General features: G+C 36.8%; 1 protein-coding gene across 3 annotated transcripts in view; it reads right to left on the bottom strand.

Moving 5' to 3' along the window:
* Window positions 1-13778: 13778 nt before the first annotated feature.
* The window catches only part of LOC107853233 (protein PIN-LIKES 3), a 16712-nt gene continuing 8985 nt past the window's right edge, over window positions 13779-21505 (bottom strand). For 2 of the 3 annotated variants that reach the window (XM_047404501.1, XM_047404510.1), the window contains 4 exons: window positions 15446-15538; window positions 15237-15337; window positions 15068-15120; window positions 13779-14905 (listed from right to left, as the gene is read on the bottom strand). In XM_047404501.1, the coding sequence (XP_047260457.1) occupies window positions 14574-14905; window positions 15068-15120; window positions 15237-15337; window positions 15446-15538 (579 nt within the window). In that variant the 3' untranslated portion in view covers window positions 13779-14573. The remainder of the gene's footprint in view (window positions 14906-15067; window positions 15121-15236; window positions 15338-15445; window positions 15539-21505) is intronic. The other variant, XM_016698232.2, reaches the window with a different exon arrangement.

The following is a 21505-nucleotide window of genomic DNA, read 5'->3' as shown; positions in this document are numbered from 1 at the left end:
CAAATAAAGTACAAGCCAAACAAAGGGGAAAAGAACCCCCACAATCTATATGCTATTTGACGAAAAATATCACTGTAAACAGTACTCTTGAATATCAAAATTGAAGAAAGAAAAGTCTACCCCCACCCCCATCCCACAGTCGGATTTCATTCCTTATTATTCAACTTGTGGTCTTCTTTCATATTTGTCCCCTCGACCAAATGTAATTATGGGCGCTAGCCCAGATGTACAAAACGTATACACTAATTATGTATATTATATGTCTAATAAAGGTATATTATTGTAGTCACATAAAATTTATTGGGTCAAATTCATATATAAATTGAATTTGACCCATATTTTATTGGGTCTAAAATCATTTTGGGCTATAAAAATAATAAGCCCATTTTATTCCTCATCAATAACTTCAAGGTCCATCTCACCTTGAGGCACAAACTTATGTCACGTGTCAAATGACGTGGCATCCCAGTCAAATTAAAGACCAATGAAGCAAGACCACACTCATCAAATGATGTGGCAATCCAAGTCAAGTTTAAAAGACAATAAAACATCACCAAGTGCCCCAAATGACATGTTTTTGGCCAATCACAAGCAACCTTGTCACATAACATTTGTGATAAGCTTGAAAATTGAATGGACCAATTAGAATGAGGTAAAAGAGGTTATTTACACTTGGACTGCCTACCCCCTACAACTATAAATAGGAGGGTTACAGAATTTTCTGAGGTCATTCTGTAAGCATTGGAGGAAGCTTCTGCATTGACTACACAACTCTTCAATGAATCGACTAACGGAGTTCTGCCCAGAAGTCAACTCGATAAGACGAAGTGTTGTCAAACAATTCCTGGAGATCCAAACAAATTTCTGGGAGGCTTAAATCATCCGAAAGTTTGAGAATTACATTACAAAGGCCCTCGAATTATGAAAAAGTTTAGGAGAGAAGAATCGAGAGAACAACAGAATTGTACCCGCAAAATTACTTTAAATAAAATTATTCGTTTTGTTTATTTTTATTTGTTCTTGCAGTTAATTTTCTGCACAACGAAAATTTATTGCGAACAAATTTTGGCTCGCCCAGTGAGACAGGTTCTACTCTCCATCTCTTCTTCCTGCAAAATCAAATTCAACTACTGCTATGGACTTCAAAAATACTAAAGTTGTCTCACGCAAAAACTCTGCTACTGCCACATCTGATGAGCTCAGCCATGTTGGTCCACTCACTCGGCGCAAGTTGAAGACTAGTGGTTGGGATGGATCTGAATACTTCACTTCTTTAAAGAAGGCAAAAAAGAGTAAATCTCTTATGGCGGCTGGAATCGAAACTCTTGGGGTAACTTGACATCCTTGCTATGTGATGAACTCTCTCAGACTAGCGTTAATTTTAGTGGATCTGAAGATTCGACTGATTCTCCAATTTCAACAAAGGTCAACGCCTTAATAGCTGACGCAACTAATATGGATAAGAAGTTCGCAATAATGGAACAAACCATTAAAGTTTTAAAGAAATCTGTTGAGGATAAAGATCTTTAAATTGCTCAACTAATGAACAAATTGGAGTCATTCGCCCCTGGAGAATCGAGCCACGACCCTTCTTATCCACCCGACTTTACTCTGCAAAATAAGAGTGTCTACCAGTCACCTAGCAAGACTAAATCTCAAAAAGAGAAATAGTCTACTTCGGTTAGAGCTTTGTCTATTCAGTAATTGCAAGACATGATAACTAACTCTATCAGGGCTCAATATGGCGGAGCACCACAAAATTCGTTATATTACTCCAAGCCTTGCATAAGGCGAATTGACTGTCTATCCATGCCAACGAACTATAAACCATCAAAGTTACAGCAATTTGATGGCAAGGGAAACCCGAGGCAACACATCACCCACTTTGTCAAAACTTGCAGTAATGCTGGAATAAACGATGATCTCCTGGTGAAGCAGTTTGTTCGTTTATTAAAAGGAAATGCATTCGATCGGTATATCGACTTAGGGCATGAGTCAATTGATAGTTGGGAGCAGCTCGAGAAAGAATTTCTCAATCAGTTTTACAACACTCGACGAACAGTGAGTATGATAAAGTTGACTGGCACTAAGCAAAGAAAAGATGAGCCTGTAGTGGATTACATCAATCGTTGGAGGTCAGTGAGTTTGGATTGCAAAGATCGTCTTTCTGAAATATCCGCTGTAGAAATGTGCACTCAAGAAATGCATTGGGGCCTTCTATACATACTCTAAGGAATCAAACAGCGAACATTTGAAGAACTTGCTACACGAGCACATGACTTGGAGTTAAGCATCGCAAGTCATAGGAAAGCGTCTCCTTTTATTGATCTTACTAAAGAAAAGAAGGAGTTCAAGAAGGGTACGACCCCAAAGATCCATACTAAAGAATCCATGGCGGTGAAAGCAACTTCAGTAAAGGTCATGACGAAGCAAAAAGTAAAGGAAGATGAAACCTCCAAGCAACAACCGAGGGAGGAAAAACATCGCCTAACTTTGAAAGAGTTGGAAGCAAAAGTTTACCCATTTCCAGATTCAGACGTACCTAGGATCCTTGATGAATTGTTGGCCAAAATAAGCATTGATCTTCTGGAATCAAAAAGGCCTGAGGAAATTAATAGGGTTAATGATCCCAAGTACTGCAAGTTTCATCACATCATTGGTCACCCGACAGGGAAATGCTTCATTTTGAAGGAGAAAATCATGACATTAGCAAGTGAAGGGAAAATCATCATCGACATGGATGAAACCATGGATGCCAATCATGCTAGTGTTGTCGATCGACAAAAATGCTTCATGCCGCAGACTATGCAAGCATCATCTTAGTGTAATTTGGGAGCTTCAAGCAGGTTGAAGTTGATGTCCTAAGAAGAACTTCTAAAGCTACAATAAAGGTAGATGATAATTCTGAAAATGATGAGGATGACATTGGACTCTTGCTTCTTATAAGAAAAGAAGAAATCGAGCGGTTCGAAGGATACAATTTCCTGAGCTGAAAAAGACGGGGCATAATGTGGATCATCTACGACCATAAAAAAATGTCAAGTTTAATGCTAGCAAGAGGACTAGTGGTTTCTTATCATAGAAGGCCTGTCACATTGTATGAATTTTTTCCAAAAAAAATCCTTTAAGATAGCTAAGTCAGGGCGACATGTAATTTCCAGCATAGAAGAACCCAAGAAAAGCAAACAAGAGCATCATCTAACAATAGCACAAGAATGTCATGTTAATCCAACAGTTGCACAGTATTTTGCTGTAATTTTCTTCACCGATGATGACTTGTTGTTAGGGTCCAAACTGCGCAACAGGACTTTGTTTATCGTAGGAGCTATTCGAGAACAACATCTCAATCGCATACTAATTGATGATGGTTCAACGGTTAATATCATGCCAAGGAAAGTACTAAAAAGGCTTGGAATCTCTATTGATGAGCTGTCCAAAAGCAATATAACAATCCAAGGCTTCAATCAAGGAGGGCAGCGAGCCATGGGAAAAATCTCTGTAGAATTATCCATTGGCGATGTGAAATCAAACATTTTAATTCACGTCATAGACGCCTAGACATCATACAACTTGTTACTTGGACGCCCCTGGTTGCATGAAAATAGAGTGGTGAAATCTACTTTGTATCAATGCATGAAGTATATGAAAGATGGTGAGGTAGTCAAAGTTGATTTGGATATTTATTCTTTCACAGAAACAGAGTCGCACTTTGCAGATGCAAAATTTTACTTGGACTCTTGTGAGTTAGATGTAAAGAAACCAACACCCTCCAACCCAACTGGGGTCAATTCAAAGAAGAGGTAGGAGTGCAAGTGGGTGTTGCTAAGATAACTAAGTAAAGAACTGAAGGAATCGCCATTAAGTTCTCATCATCCGAAGGAGACATGAAAGTAAAGACAGATAATGAACATTTAGTCTTTCGCTACATTCCACGTGAGCATCGAAGAGAGGGGCAACCCTTGCTAGAGGCATGTACTCAATAAGTTCTCCATCCAGGAAAAGAAGTGAGCCACGAAATATTGCAATATTTGAAGAAGAGTATGACTGTACCAGTCGTACAAATCCAACCTATTACTCCTGAGTCCTCAAGAAATTACACCTTAGTTGAAAAGATAAAAGGTCACTTTGATCAAAAGGCTTTCACATTACTTAAAAAATTAGGTTATTACTTCTCCAATCCGACAAGACTAGGAGAGCTCAAGGATGAAGTCACTGGTGAAAAAATACACGGCCTTACAGCATCCCAAATGAAGTTAAGAAAGCAAAGACATTACGTCGTCACTCCTAAGTTGGGCTAGGATTCAAATTGCCAGAGCCTCTGCGAATTTCAGCTAGGAAGGTGAAGGAAACGACTTCATCTCACCACATCTCAGTAGAAGGGGAAAAGAAGGGTGAGGACAAGAAAACACCACAACGAACCTCAGTGTTTAATCTCATAGGAAAATTAACACCTCATGTCTCTGTATTTGATAGATTAGGAGGCCAAGATGGAAGTGGAGCTTCTAACTATGTAGAAGGACGTGTCACTATTGCGAATGGCTCTGTTTTTTTCTTTTCTTGGGAACCATGGAAAATCTATCATCTAGAAAGTCGTTGTTGGGGCACGAACAATAATATTTCTCTGAGGACATTGATGAAAAGTAAATTTATAGTGTTTTTCCATCGCACATGAAAAGAAAGTCTATTTGGTCAATTACCACAGATGGCCCGCTGAAGGTAAGAAAAAGAACTATCATTTTTACCAACCAACATCTTGGAGAAACAAAAGAGGATCCAGAGGAAGCCAATGTATCATATCATATAATGGTGGAGGACAATTTATGCCATGATGAAATGGATTATGATGTTCAAGAAGCACCCCTCAACTAGAGGATGGAGTACAATCGACTGTAGATGAACTCAAGGAGATAAACCTAGGTACATTGGAGAATTTATGCCCAACCTTTGTTAGTACACTTCTTACACAGTAAGAAGAGAGGGACTACTTCAAGTTATTAGTCAAGTACAAAGATGTCTTTGCCTGGTCATACAAAAAAATGTCTGTCCTAATTCCTAAGGTAGTTATTCATTATTTGGGGATCAAAAAGGGGGCACGTCCTGTAAAGCAGTCACAACGAGTGTTTCTCCCTGAGTTAGTAACACAAATTAAAGTAGAGGTAAAAAATCTCATCGAAGACGGATTTATTCGAGAGGTGAAATACCCATCATAGATCTCAAATATTGTACCTATCAAAAAGAAGAATAGACAAATACGTGTGTGTGTTGATTTTTGAGACTTGAACAAGGCGTGTTCGAAGGATGATTTTCCAATACCAATCATAGAGCTCATGGTTGATGCGATGACTGTACATGAAGCTATGTCATTTATGGATGGGTCTTTCGAATACAACCAAATCAGAATGTCCAAAAGAGACGAATAATACACTGCTTTCCAAACTCTAAAAGGGATATACTGCTACAAGGTAATATCTTTTGGTCTAAAAAATATGGGTGCCACCTACCAACGTGCAATGCAAAATATTTTTGATGACATATTGCTTAAAAGGGTGGAATGTTACGTCGACGACTTGGTGGTGAAGACAAAGTGTAGGGACCGCTATCTTGATGATCTTCGTATTGTTTTTGAGATGTTAAGAAAATTTAACTTGAAAATGAATCCACTCAAATACGCATTTGGAGTTACTTCGGGAAAGTTTCTTGGCTTTATTATGCGTCACCACAGAATTGAAGTTGATCCCCCAAAGATTGATGCCATTCAGAAAATGTAGTAGACAAGGAACTTGAGAGACCTTCGCAGTCTGCAAGGAAATTTGGCATTCATTCAGAGGTTCATCTCTAACTTGGCTGGACGATGTCAACCCTTCAACCATCTAATGAAGAAAGATGCCCCTTTCCACTGGATCAATCATGTCAAAATGCTTTTGAAAGCATCAAAAGATACTTGTTGAATCTACCTGTATTGGGGGTACCAACTCCTGGTAGGCCATTGATACTCTACATTGCATCACAAGAGCGATCACTTGGAGCACTTCTGGCTCAAGATAATGAAGCAAAAGAGAACAAAAATTGTACTATCTAATTCAAACTTTGATAGGATCTGAGTTAAATTATACGCCCATTGAAAAGGTATGTTTGGCTTTGCTTTATGCGATAAAGAAATTAAGGCATTATTTTGAAGCATACACCATCAAGCTAATTTCCCGAGCTGATCCCACGAAGTTTGTAATGACTTGTCCAGTTCTCTCAGGACGTCTAGACAGATGGTCTATATTGTTTAACCAATATGAGATCATATACATGTCTTAACAGGCTGTAAAAGGGCAAGCACTTGCTAATTTCCTTGCTAATCACTCCCTGCCGGCAGAATGAGAGATTTCAAATGAGTTTCCTGATGAAGATGTATTATTTACTGAAGAAATGCCGACATGGACAATGCTCTTCGATGGATCAGCACGTCAAGATGGTGCAGGGGTAGGCATCGTGTTGATATCACCCGAGAGACTAATCTTGACATTTTTATTTATTCTGGGTAAAACATGTTCCAATAATGTTGCAAAGTACCAAGCTTTAATTATTGGACTTGAAATGGCATCAGATATGAAGATTCCACAATTGGATATCTATGGTGACTCTAAGTTGATCATAAATCAACTCTTAGGAAGTTATGAGGTGAAGAAGGAAGATCTTATACCATATCATCGATACACTACCCGTCTGCTTGAAAGGTTTGATCAAGTGTTCTCAAACCACATCCCAAGAGAAGAAAATCCCATGGCGGATGCTCTAGCAAACTTAGCTACGACGATGGCACTTGGAGAAAATGAGTCAACAAAGGTGCAAGTAAGTCATCGGCAGGTTATTCTTGGTTTCCTTGATCTTCAATAAGACGAAAGCCTTATATATCTGTTTGAGTTATTGAAGAAGAAGATTGGAGAAAACCACTAATTGAGTATCTCAAACATGGAAGGCTGCCCGAGGAGCCGCAAAAAAGAGCAGACATTAGGAGAAGGGCACCACGATTCATCTTCTATAAGGGGATTTTATTTCGTCGTTCTTACAAGGGGTTACTCTTACGGTGTCTTAACAAAGAAGAAGCTCAACAAACAATGGAGGAAGCACATTCTGGCATATGTGGAGCACACCAATCAAGGCCTAAAGTTCATTTTTCCATAAAAAAGATAGGCTACTACTGGCCAACAATGGTGATGGACTGCCTAGAGCATGCCAAAAGGTGTCAAGCATGTCAATTTCATGCTAATTATATACATCAGGCTCTAGAGAATCTTCATCCAACTATAGCATCATGGTCTTTCGATGCGTGGGGACTTGATGTTGTTGGACCTCTCCCAAAGTCATCAAAAGGGCAGATGTACATCTTAGCTTCTATCGATTATTTCTCGAGATGGGCTGAAGCCGTGAAGCTAAAAGAGGTGAAAAAGAAAAATGTTGTTGATTTTATCAAGTTGAACATCATCTTTAGGTATGGCATACCAAGATACATAGTTACTGATAATGGAACACCCTTCAATAATAAGCTCATGAGAACTTTGTACGAGAAGTTCAATTTTAAGCAGCATAAGTCTTTAATGTACAATGCACCTGCCAATGGTCTTGCCGAAGCTTTTAATAAAACACTTGGTAACCTCTTGAAGAAAGTGGTTGCAAAAAATAAAAAAGACTGGCATGAGAGCATCGGTGAAGCTTTGTGGGCATATCCTACGACCTGCAGAACTGCTACCCAAGAGACTCCGTATTCATTGGTGTATGGCGTAGAACAGTTCTTCCACTAGAACAACAAATTCCATCATTACGAATGGCGATCCAAGAAAGTCTTACAACTGAAAGTAATGCTCAACTTCGTTTGGCAGAGTTAGAGGTATTGGACAAGAAGAGATTAGAAGCATAACAAAAGTTGAAGTGTTATCAAGCTCGACTTTTTAGAGCTTTCAACAAGAGAGTGCGACCGTGGTTATTTCAAGTAGGAGACTTAGTCTTAGCAGTTCGAAGACCCATAATCCTCAACAAATACATCGGTGACAAGTTTACATCTAAGCAGGATGGACCATATGTTGTGAAAGAAGCATATTCAAGTAGCTCTTATAATATCGTCGATCAAGATGGTGTAAGAGTTGGTCCCATCAACGGCAAGTTCCTAAAGCAGTACTTTCCATGAAGGTCTTCTACACTCCTTAAGGCAAAAGTATAAACTGCATGTCCACTCCTGGCCCGCATGAGTCTAAACTATGAACGGCTCTAAAAAAAAAGAAAAAAAAATAAAAATAAATAAATAATAAATAAATTTAACTCGTCATCCTGGTCTACGTTATGACTTGATCCTCTTGAGATACGTAGGCAACTTAGAGTATGATTTTACTTTAAGTTCAGTCATAGGAGTTAAAAAAAAAAAGGAAAAGGATGTGTCATTACTTGATCACGGCAATAATACTTTGAAATGACATAGATATCGCATGAATTAGATGTATCTTCACTTAGTTTACCACGGACGTGCAAAGGTAAAGAAATAAGTAAAGTAAAGCGGACTTCCATGGTATATCTAGACAAATCCGTAAAGGATGTGGCCTTGATTTTTACATATGTGGTATCTCTTGGTGTTATCTTTGTAACAAAAAATATGGATCGTAATTCAAAGACTTCTGCGTCAAGTTATGAAGTTTCTACCATAGCCGCTCAAAGCTGAGAAAGAAACCCTCACATTTCGAACTAAGCTGACTTCAATGATGAATCTGTACAAATACATAAAGGATATGGTCTTGATTTTTATATATGTTGTAGATATTGGTGTTATATTTGCAACAAAAAAGACGGCTTTTGATTCAAATACTTCTGCATCAAGTTATGAATTTTCTACCATAGCCTCTCAAAGCTGCGAAAGAGACCCTCACGTTTCAAATTGAGCTGACTTCAATGACGAATCTGTACAAATCCGTAAAGTATATGGTCTTTATTTTTATATATTTTGTATTTCTTGGTTTTATCTTTGCAACAAAAAAGATGGCTCATAATTCAAAAACTTCTACGTCAAGTTATGAATTTCCTAACCATAGCCACTCAAAGCTGGGAAAGAGACCCTCATGTTTCGAACTGAGCTGACTTCAATGATGAATCTGTACAAATCCGTAAAGTACATGGTCTTTATTTTTACATATGTTGTATATTTTGGTGTTATCTTTGCAACCAAAAAAATGGCTCGTAATTCAAAGACTTCTGCGTAAAGTTATGAAGTTTCTACCATAGCCGCTCAAAGCTGAGAAAGAGATCCTCACGTTTCAAACTGAGCTAACTTCAATGATGAATCTGTACAAATCCGTAAAGGATATGGTCTTAATTTTTATATATGTTATATATCTTTGTGTTATCTTTGTAATAAAAAAGACGGTTCGTAATTCAAAGACTTGTATGTTGAGTTATGAATTTTCTACCCTAGCCGCGCAAAACTATGAAATTGGAATGATTCATGGTTAACTTCAAAAAAAAAATTAATTTCGGTTAATAGGAAAGAAGTTTGATTTTGATACATGTTGTCAACAGAGCTCAAAGTTTATTCATGCTTGGGGGCAAATTCATCTAGCTTGATCATTTAAAAAAGAAAACAGATGCAATGATATTTAAATAAAAGCTAAAGGTCACTTTTATTGCACCAAAGGCAAAAATGTCACTAAATCATAATAAGCAATAAAAAAAATCCTAAGCAAATATCTAAACTATGGAAAAGGTCGAAATTCCAAAATTTGCTGACGACTCGCCTCAACTGCCTCTTTCAGTTTGGATAGTGTCTCCACTTCATCTTCAGATAATGGATGTTTCTCTCTAATTGCATGAAGCTCGCCCTCGAAAGTGATAAGCTTCTCTAGGCTTTTAGACAATCGTTGTTTCTGCTCTTTTATGCATGAAATGGTCTTTTCCCTCTTTATAGACAAGAGCTTCAGTTCTTTATCAAACTTAGCAAGATTTGATTGGAGATCCTCCATGCGCACTCGCTCCTTAGTGTTTTCCTCTTTTGCATTAACAAGGCTTTGTTGCACACAGAGAGCAATTTTTTATGGTTCTCTTTAGTTATTTTCCGGTATAAAAATGATTTCATAGCATCATACTCCTCATATGTTTTTATAAAAGCATTAACAAAGTTCTCTAGAATAGAGGTATTGATGGCGTTAATCCCTTTGAGGTCCTCCATGAGCATGTTCACACCATTTTCAACTTTGAGAAGTCGTCCGAAGATTCAACGGAGAACATGGTTAGCCAGTCATGCAATGCACCACACATCTGAAGAATGTAAGACTTCTTAAAAGTAGAGATCATCTCTTATGGTTCAAAATTTGGAGCAACAAATGATGATAAATACAATGAAGGCTCATGAACTTTGGGCGACTTAGCTTGGGCAGCCACAACCTCTATGTAATTTATCAAATCTTTTGTGACAGGAGGAGAAGATGTATCAAGGCAACATGAACTCGTAATGTCATAAAAAATGCCATTAAGCATATCAGTAGAAATGCCTTGGAGATCCAGCTTAAAAAAAGAATGAAAGAAAAAAAAAAGATTAGCAGGGTATTATTATTATTATTTTACAAAAAAATAAAAGTAATCTTACTTGTTCTGTGAGTTCAGGCAATGGCATAATGGAGCTAGGGTCGTTAACAAAAAATGCCTCGCTATTTATAGTAGCAATGTCCAAATCAACAAACTCGCTAGATTGATCTTTTGCCTTCTTTCTTTTGCGCTTCAAATGTTGGTCTTGATCTTCTTCCGTTGAGTTAGTGTCACCATTAGCATCTACAACTTCATTAACTATGCAGATAGGCGGAATCTTATATTCGAGTGGCGTTTTAGTTGGCATCTTTCCACTATTAATCTCAATCAAAGAAGAATCATTGTTTCGCTTGCGAGTTTTGTTCGAAGCCACAGAAGGAGTGTCATTCAATTTCAATAAAGGACGACTTGATCCTTCTCCAGTTCTCACCAAATTATCCCTTGAAGGTGAAGACTTAAAAGATAACGGGCTCGTCTTTGACTTAACAAGGGAGGAAGTGGAAGACTTACCTTGTTCCGATGGATGAAGGGGAACTTTTAAGATAATTCTATTCTACCCAACAAGGTTTGTTCGACCAATATACCACCAATTTGCATACCTATTGGTCGCTAGAGGCCTTTCAGGACGTGGTGGTATACTAATGGTTGAAGAACTACTAAGACGGGTGCAAGAGTCCCAAAGTTATACCAATTCTTTTTGTGTGCTTTCATATGGTCATTTGATGAAGGTCCTAGGCAGGTCTTGAACAAATCCAAACTGTCAGCTGAATCTATGGGGACTGTAAGGCTCCATGACAAAGTGATCATCACACCGGAGGGTAATGTAGCTCGAACGAAGACTAATGAAATAATAGTTCCAATAACTAGATAATTCTCCGTTGTCTTCTATAAACAACTCCTTGGGTTGTAGCATGGCCAAGGTGGAGAGACTGCAGATATCGACATTCTGAAATAACCATCTTGCATCAAAAAGATTAAAGTTTCTAGCCATCTTTTCCCCAACAATCCTACACATACGAGCACCATTGTAATGACGTGCTTGATAATAGGAGTTAAAATACGCACCAATCCATCCATAGACATATTGTATGGGAAAAATTATGTCACTTGCACTTAAGTTTGTTGAAGTTGTGATCTCTATCAAGACTCTGTAGATACTAACCAAAACGGGAATAGCTAGTGCAAACCTCTCCCCATGAGCCATTAGACTTGTAATCTTAAAAATGCTAGGACGGATGTGGTCAAGTTTCTTAATTGGAAGAACGAACTTACAAATCCAGCAAGTAAGAAAAGCAACCAAGTTTGTCTCTTCTCTAAGAGATCCTTCCACACCTAACTTGACGAAAGGGACGTTCTCTTCTTCCGTTCGCGGTAAAAATGACATATCAATGTAGCTGTTGGGACTGTAATTTGACTTTGTTTTAGCTTGCTGTTTAGGGCCTCGTGGTGAAGGATCATTGCGCCGCTCCGGTTCTTTGAACCAAAAATTCACCCAATCATGGATAGAAACCTCCTTAGACGCACTATTTGAAAGCCGATAGAAGGCTGAAAATAAGTAAGCACAAGTTTTAGGGAAAAATGGCTTCCATTGCTGATCTGTTTGTGACAATTCTTTGACTGAAGGGATGACTTCATCAAAGAAAGTTCCTTGTACTGGAAGGCCCCCAATCATATGCATGTCCCACAATGAAATGGAAAGCTCACCAATGCCAACACATACTGTATTAGTCGAGGAATGCCAAAGTTCACAAAAGGCTTGCAAAACATTCTCATTGATATCGTATGTGAATAAAGAGGCGAAAACAATATCATAAATCTTAGTTCGTTCCAGCGCCTCCTTGCTATGGCTAAGGACATCCTCTACCCACTCCCAATAGCAAGTAACATAATGAAACTCACCAAAGCCTGATTGGGGATAATTCCATGTAGAACGTATCCTTGCGAGTCTACTTTCCAACACTATAAGTCGTTCGTGATTCAGACACCTCTACGATGTGTTATGAAGCTTCTTCCACAAATGCCCCAAAGTGCCCGAAAGCTCAATTATGAAAAAAGAGCAAAAAGAGGAGAAGAACGGGAGTTGAATTTAGGCTCAGGCTGAATTACAATGACTTAATGGGGCGGTGATGTCCTTATATAGACTCTGAAAGCCCCAGCTTGATTTCGAAAAGAAATTTGTTGAACAAGTTGTCTTCAAGAAGAACTAGGACATCCAAGTATCCAAAACAAGTCAAATTCCTAATCCTTTTTGAAGTGGGATAACATCATTATTTAATCCTATTAAAATTTGATATAAGACTAATACTTGAATCCTACAAGGTTTGGATATATTTAGTTTTAAGCAGAATTTTACATTCCTAAGGAAGGGATTCACGTTATTCTACCTAGATTATGATGAATTTGAGGAGTCGGATTTCGACAAAGTGCTCAAGTTTTGCAAAAAAAAATGAGGGCTCCACAAATACTTCAAATCTCGTCTCTAACAGGTCTGACAAATAAAACACCTTGACGAGCTTTGAAGTAGGGGGCATCTATAAACACGTAAAATTTATTGGGTCATATTCATATAAAAATTGGACTTGACCCATATTTTATTGGGTGTAAAATCATTTTGGGCTATAAAAATAATAAGTTCATTTTATTCCTCATCAAGGACTTCAAGGTCCATCTCACCTTGAGGCCCAAACTTATGCCACGTGTCAAATGACCTGGCATCCCAGTCAAATTAAAGACCAATGAAGCAAGACCACACTCATCAAATGATGTGGCAATCCAAGTCAAGTTCAAGAGTCAATAAAACATCGCCAAGTGCCTCAAATGACATGTTTTTGGCCAATCACAAGCAACCTTGTCACATAACATTTGTGATAAGCTTGAAAATTGAATGGACCAATCAGAATGAGACAAAAGGGGTTATTTACACTTGGACTGCCTACCCCCTACAATTATAAATAGGAGGGTTACACAATTTTCTGAGGTCATTCTACAAGCATTGGAGGAAGCTTTTGCATTGATTACACAGCTCTTCAACGAATCGACTAACGGAATTCTGCCCGGAGGTCAACTCGATAAGACGAAGTGCTGACAAACAATTCCTGGAGATCTAAACAAATTTCTGGGAGGCTCAAATCATCCGGAAGTTCAAGAATTATGCTATAAAGGCCCTCAAATTACGGAAAAGCTTAGGAGATAAGAATCGAGAGAATAACGGAATTGTACTCGCAAAATTACTTTTAAAAAAATTATTCTTTTTATTTATTTTTATTTTTGCTTGCAGTTAATTTTTCGCACAACGAAAATTTGTTGCGAACAATTATATTGAAAGATACAAAACTAATATATTTGTTGGCGATATTGTAACTAAATAACCAAACGGTGAATATCTCTATTTTGTACAAATAACTCAAGATAAAATCCACATGTAGTAAGTCGTCCATAGAGTAAGTGCAACTGATGCCAGTGCATAATTCCATAGCATAATCACTGAACATTCACATTCACCAACTTCAAACAACTGTGTAATTGTACCTGCTCATTTTCCAACAAAAAAGGCCAAATGGAAAGAATAAGACAAAAATTGCTTTTGAAATGAGAAATAATTGCACAAATATTTGCAAAAGAAAAGTTTAATTTCTACATATATAAACTTTTCAGTGTGCGCATAAGATTTCTTACATCATTAGATAACCAAAAAGATATTTTCTTCTCCTTAATTTATACGACACACCCTTTTCATTTTGGTCATTTTCTTAAAAAAAAAAAATGACAATCTTCTAAATTTGAAAATAATTAGTTTTACATCTCTTATTTTATCTTTAATGAGAACTTTTTATAACCACATAAATATTATCACATTTTTCACGTCATAAATTTCAAAAAAAATTATAGGTACACTAATATATGATGTGTTTTAGGCTATACATTTTAAGAAATTAACTTAAGCTATGTCATATAAACTGAAACGAAGAAAGTATTGTAATAGACAAGAGGGAGTTGCTTCAGATGATATACATTCCATGCTTTCAATCAAAAGATAGTGAGTTTGAGTCACGAAAGAAGCAAAATGGATGGAAGCTCCCCGGGAGGCGTGAAGGAAACGGATAAAGTAATATAATACTGTAGAAAAACAAAGAGAGAGGGAAGAAGTAAATGATGAGCTGGTAGATACCAATAGTCATGGCAGAGGGAAGTGCATATTGCAAGAGAAGTACAAACTGATATAAGGAATCTGATCCAACCAATCCAAAATGGCGTGCAGCTTTCACAACACAAATTCCTGATAGTGGTAATGCCACATAACGTATTACTTGAATCCCTATCACCACCCACATACCTACTCCTGACTTTTTCAGCCCTGCACTTATATTAAATGCCAACACCAGTTTAATTTATACACATTGATAATATAAGAATTTTTGATATCCATCTATGATAAGTACTGTGAAAATGTTGAACTAATAAAGTGATAATGCAAAAATTCATATACAAGAAGCATCAGAAGAATCCTCAAACAAACCTTTAAGAAGATTTGCTCCAATTATCAATGTCATTGCTGGTATTGTAGCCTCACTGCAGCACAAAACACATAGTAGCATTAAGTCAATTGCCATGTTATATATACAAAACATTCAAAATTAAGCTTTGTTATAAGCTCATTTAAAATGAAGTTATTTCAGTCTTTATACCCAAGCATAGATGCAGAGCTATCAATAACATGCAATGGAGCCTCATTTCCAATCATTAGCTTTCTTAGCAAGGACGATACACCAATCAAGATCCCAACGATCTGTAGAAAATATAATTTCCATTTTGCAGATTATATTGTCAGTCAATGCTCGCTCTATTCTGTAAAAAGTACATGAATTGAAGCAGAGGAGTAATGTGATCTTCATACCGTAGCAATTGTTGAGGGTGCAAACAACATTTTGAAATTGATCCTCTGTGTCCATATTTTTATATGTTGTTTGATCTTTCTCATAACATGTCCCTGTATATTGGAAAGTTCATTTAGTTAGCTTAGTTATTGTGTTTGTTAGCTTAGTTACTGTGATCATTTTTCAGTTTTACTGTTACATTGATTGATTTACTGTACATTTGAGTTAGTTGGTTTGTTAGTCGTATGGTGAGCTGGCAACTAAGTGTGTAGTGCAGTGTGTAATGTAGTTGAGATGAGAAGCTTCTAGAAGATGTACATTCATCTATATATAGACGCTAGTGGGAACAATGCAATCAACATGACAGTTAATAAAATAGTTCCTTCTTCTTCTCTGTTCAATACAGCTTGGTTAGCCAAGCTTTCTACTCGATGTTAGTGTAGTTTACATGATATCAAAGCAACGACCATGGATGCTAGATAGATAGAGTTTAGATCTCTATCGTGATAAAGGAATTAATCTCTATTTAGCTGTAATTTTTTATTTTTCAATTGATTTCAAATTGAATTTTCCTCTGTAATTGATGTAGAGCAGTAGAAATGGCACCTAAGATTGATTCGAGTGATCCTTTATTCATAGGCACATTAGATGTGTCTGGAGCTACTCTGATTTTAGTTAAGCTTGTTTGATCAAAGAATTATGAAGTGTGAAGTAGATCAATAAGGATTGCATTATTGGGAAAAAGGAAATTTGATTTTGTGACTGGTGCATGCAATAAGAAGATGTAACAGAGAAGAGTTACATGAAAAATGAGAGACCGCTAATACCATAGTATTATCCTGGTTGATGAGCTCAGTTAGTTCAGAGTTGCTGAATGAAATTGTATATGTAACAAATGCTCGTGAAGGAGAAGATCTAAAGGAAATGTTTGATAAAGTGAATTGTATGAGATTGTATAAATTACATAGAGAAATCAACACATTATCACAGAAACTGATTCAGTAGCTACTTACTTCACGAAGCTAAAGAGTTCGTGTAGTAAATATGATGCAGTGATTTCTGCTCCTTCGTGTGATTGTCCAAGTTCTAAGGATTATGTAGATTGTCTTGCTCAAATGAGGTTGATACAGTTTCTTGGTGGCTTGAATGATTCTTATGATCAGGCTAAGAGACAGATTCTATTGAAGGAAGTTACACCTTCTCTTAATCAGGCATATGCTATGATAGCAAAAGATGAGTTGCAATAACTTGCTTTTGCATCTATCACAAGTGAGAAATCAGATCCTATTGTAATGCAGATCAATAGAAGCTCAGAAATTAGTAATAGAAATTAGAATTACAAAGGGAAGAAGTGTGACTATTGTCATTTCACTGGGCATACAAGAGAGAATTGCTACAAGATGATAGGAATTATAGTAATGGAAGTTCAAAAGGATTTCTGCATCACAATCATGCAAGTGAATATAGACATTAGGATTCTTGAAAATTTAATAACCCTAGGCATCTTAGAAGTTAATATGCAGGTCAAGTCAATACTCAATTTTCATCTAATAGTTTCAATGGATAGATTATTGGTGGAGATATAGGTCAAATTGCTTTAACTAGTCATGGTGGTTACAAAGAAATCAATAATGCGATGCTAGCCAAAGGACAAGGGTTCACTGATGGAGAATACAAGAGTGGATAGTAGATTCTGGTGCTACCCATCACATTGCAGCAGATAATAATGTGTTTTTCACAAGAAATGAGGTAGTTAAAGCAGGAGAGAATAAAATGAATCTTTCAAATGAAACCATAGGTTGTACTGGTGATATCATTTTGATGGATGCAACTCACTATCAAAGGTTAGTTAGAAACCTTATGTATGCTACCATAACTAGACCTGATATCAGTTATGTCGTTCAGACATTGAACCAGTTTATTCAAATGCCTAAGAGATCTCATATAGAAGCTACTTAGAGGGTGATCTGATACGTAAAGGGCTTAGTAGGTCAGGGCATCTGATTGAAGAATCAAACTAATAATGACTTAGTTTGTTGGTGTAACTCAGACTAGGTTGCTTGTCCTAAGACAAGAAAGTCTGTGACTGAATATGTACTTCAGGTTGATGGTTCCTTAGTGTCTTGAAAATCCAAGAAATAACACAGTCTCTAGAAGTTCAGCTGAAGCTGAGTACAAAAGCATGGCTTCAAGTGTAGCAGAACTCACTTGCTAGAAGGCTTATTTGCAGAGTTAAATGTATTGGTTCATAAACCTATCACATTATTCAGTGATAGTAAGTCATCCATGCAGTTAGCTGCCAATCCTATCTTTCATGAGAGAATAAAGCATATAAAAATTAATTGCCATTTTATCAGAGATAAAATCAAGAATGATTTAGTGCAGACTTTGTATATCTCTTCACAACATCAAGCAGTTGATATGCTGACTAAGAGCCTGGGTCATGATCAACACTCTAAATTGTTGAGCAAGCTTGGTGTGCTTAACATTTTGCACCCTTCAGCTTGAGGGGGAGTATTGAAAAGTTCAGGTAGTTAGCTTAGTTACTGTGTTAGTTAATTAGCTTAGTTACTGTGATCATTTTTCAGTTTTACTGTTACATTGATTGATTTACTTACATTTCAATTAGTTGGTTTGTTAGTCATATGGTGAGCTGGCAACTGAGTGTGTAGTGTAGTGCGTAATGTGGTTGAGATAAGAAACTTGTAGAAGATATACATTCATCTATGTATAGATGCTAGTGAGAACAATGCAATACACATGACAAGTAATAAAACAGTTTCCTTCTTCTCTGTTAAAATACAGCTTGGTTAGCCAAGTTTTCTACTTGATAGTTAGTGTAATTTTCACACTGTTCAATATTATTTAAGAGAAAGGTTTAATACAAGTAAAATACAATTAAAGGAATTAAAAAAACAAGGCTAATTTCCAGTTTCCATATTGTTCACACCATATATTTTCCTATAGTGGAATTCTAGTCCAATATTTAAAATCCTTCTACACTGTGAATGTGTTTTAACATGTTGAAGTTACTTTCTATGTCACAAATCCAAACTTGTAAATAGTATATAAACGAATTAAGTTTACTATTTTCACATCACCTAATAAAATATAGAGAAAAGACATCTTTTCCCCCCTGAATTTGTCCTCCAAACTTACTTTAACACTTAAACTTAACTTTTATTTATTTACCCTCTTAACATCTTTAAAGTATATTATTTTCACCCCTAAAACTGACGTGAAATTAAAAAAAATGTGTTTTTTAATTTAAAAACTAATATGGCCCCACTTTTTAATATATATATATATATATATATATAAAACCACCTTTTTCATACCCCCACCCCCATTTCTTCATCTTCTTCATACCCCTCCACCACCATTTCCCATCTTCTTCTTCTATCCCCACCCCCACCATAATTTTTAATCTCCAAACCCGTCACCACCAATCCCTCTTCTCCTTCAAAAATCAATTTCTCCACAACCAGCCCCACCTCCTTCCCTCCAAACCCCCAATTTCTTCTCCTTCAATTACCAAATCCTTCTCCCCACCTAAACCCCTTGACTTAAGATTATTATAAAAGAATGAAATTGAATTTCTAAAATTAAAAGTTATCTTCATGAATTTGAAAATTTGAAAATTTGAAATAAAATTGAAATTAAAGAAAAATAATTAGCGACGGTGTTAATGGTGGTGGTGGTGTTAATGGTGGTGGTGGTGTTAATGGTGTGCATATATTTTTTTGAGTTTGTTTTAATCATTTTTCGGTGAGTTTTGTCAGAATATTTCGGAATGAAGAGTTTTGAATTGGAATGTGGTGATGCTATTGCATTGTTGTTTCTTGAATTGATGGTTTGATGAAGGAATCATAAAGGTCTTATAATTACGTTTTGAAAATTCAATCTTGATTTTGTTTTCCATGTTTTTGTTGTATGGTATATTTTAAGATATTTATTTTGTTGGGTTTGTGTTAGAATCAAAAGGGGCTTTTAATTATGTTTTGAATTGATTTTGTTGGGTTTGCTTAATGGCTATTGGTAATATGTTTAAGTTTAAAGAAAATAAAAAATAGAGAGGGGAGAGGTGGGGTAGTTTGAAAAGGATAAAAAGGGGGAGGAGGCTGCGTTGCAGGGTAAAGGGCGGGGCGGGCGGGCTGGGTAAGGGGTTGTGAAGAAGAAAGAAAATAGGGGTGAGAGGTGCTTTTTTTTTGGTAACAACTGTGAAATATTACCATTACTCCAAAATTTCTCTGATTTTGTACAAAGTAAAGAGCACCTATAAGTTATCAAGCCTCAGGACATGCTACCAAAGGAAAAAAAACAACTCCTACAGGCAAGGTAAACTCAAACTTAATACTAGAAGAACTATGAGAAATTAAACACTATCCACAACCTAGCTTGAGCAACACATCTTTTACTTTCTCAACTTTTTTATTTGCTTGCAGTACTCCCAACCTATTCCTCACCTCCTCCTGAATTTTTGTGATCGTGAATTGTGTGTTTACATGTATCTATCGAAATATCCTCCAGTTCCTTGCTTTCCATGGGTGGTATATCATGGCCCCCCAAACAGCCATCATTATTTCCTTCTTCAGTTTTCTCCATTTTCTCTGTCCCCACCATACTAGACTGTTAGGTGCATTCATATTGACCATAGGCACACCCATCCATTGTGACAACCCATCTCGAACCTCGGTAACCGAAGCACATTTGGCAAACAGATGTTGTGGAGTTTCTAACACACTTGCGTTACATAGACAATAATTCTCCTCTTCTATGGGCATTTTCAATCTTAGCATCCTAGCCTTGGTTAGTAACCTATTTTGGTTTGCTAATCAAATAATGAATTTGTGCATTAGTTGCATAAACCTTGTCCATACAAGATTAGCTACTCTCAACCTATTCTGCATCCCTAACATTTCATTATAGCTCCTTGTTATCGAGTAAATCCCATTCTTTATCAGCTTGTACCTCGTATCCTGATACCATCCAGCCATATCCTATTTTAGAGCCATTAGCTTCCTTCAATACCAACTACAATCACCTGGAGGATTATGATCCCATACATTCATATGTTGTTTTATATAGACCACGTGTACCCATCTAACCCATAAAACATCTTATTTCTCTGATACTTGCTACAACAATTTACCCACCGATGCTTTATTCCACTTCTACACCTTTTTATATTGAGGTCACCAAATTTCTTGGGTATACAAACCTTGTCCCATGCCACTAATAGTATTTTCCTGTGATCTTCTGAACTTCCCCACACAAACTCTTTACATTTCTTGTCGGCGGCCTTTAACACAATTTGTGGAAGAATAAAGACAGCTCCCCAAAAATTATAGATGGAGAATAAGACTGCATTAACTATTTGTAGTCTACCTGCATAGGATAGTTTCCTAGCATAAGCATTATTGATTCTGTCAGTGACCTTCTCAAGAAGCTGGTATCATTCCATTTTTCTCCACTTCTTGGATGTTAATGGCAAGCCAAGACATCTTATTTTATTGGTAACTGGCCTATAGAAAATCCTATCAGAGATAAAATTTCTGTCTAGACCTCTTCTATTATTCCAGCCAAGAATATGTTTGTCTTCTCCACATTAGCCATTAGCCCGGTAGTTTGGCTAAAGTGATCTAAAGCCTTCAATACCATTTGAATAGACTTTACCTCTCCTTTACAGAATGTCATGAGATCATCCACAAATATTAGGTGTGCAACCTGAGTTCTTCGCACGTGGGGTGAAATTTAAAATCTGAAAGTTCGCTCATTTTTCTGAGTGTTCTAGTTAGGTACTCCATCACCAATACAAAGAGCAAAAGAGATATTGGATCTCCTTGCCTAAGACCCTTCTTCCCTTCAAAGTATCCATGCCCCTCTCTGTTAACCTTGATTGAGAATCTTGTTGAAGATATACACATCATAACCATTTGAACAAAAGATTGAGGAAATTCATATCCCTTCAAGACCTCTTCTACAAATTTCCAACTTACCATGTCATAGGCTTTCCTCAAGTCGATCTTCATCATGCATCTAGGGGTTGTTTTTCTCTTGTAATGCCTCAACAAATCATG

The sequence above is a fragment of the Capsicum annuum genome, chromosome 2, assembly GCF_002878395.1.
Source record: "Capsicum annuum cultivar UCD-10X-F1 chromosome 2, UCD10Xv1.1, whole genome shotgun sequence".
Taxonomy (NCBI): domain Eukaryota; kingdom Viridiplantae; phylum Streptophyta; class Magnoliopsida; order Solanales; family Solanaceae; genus Capsicum; species Capsicum annuum.
This window is presented reverse-complemented; position numbering and strand designations above follow the sequence as displayed.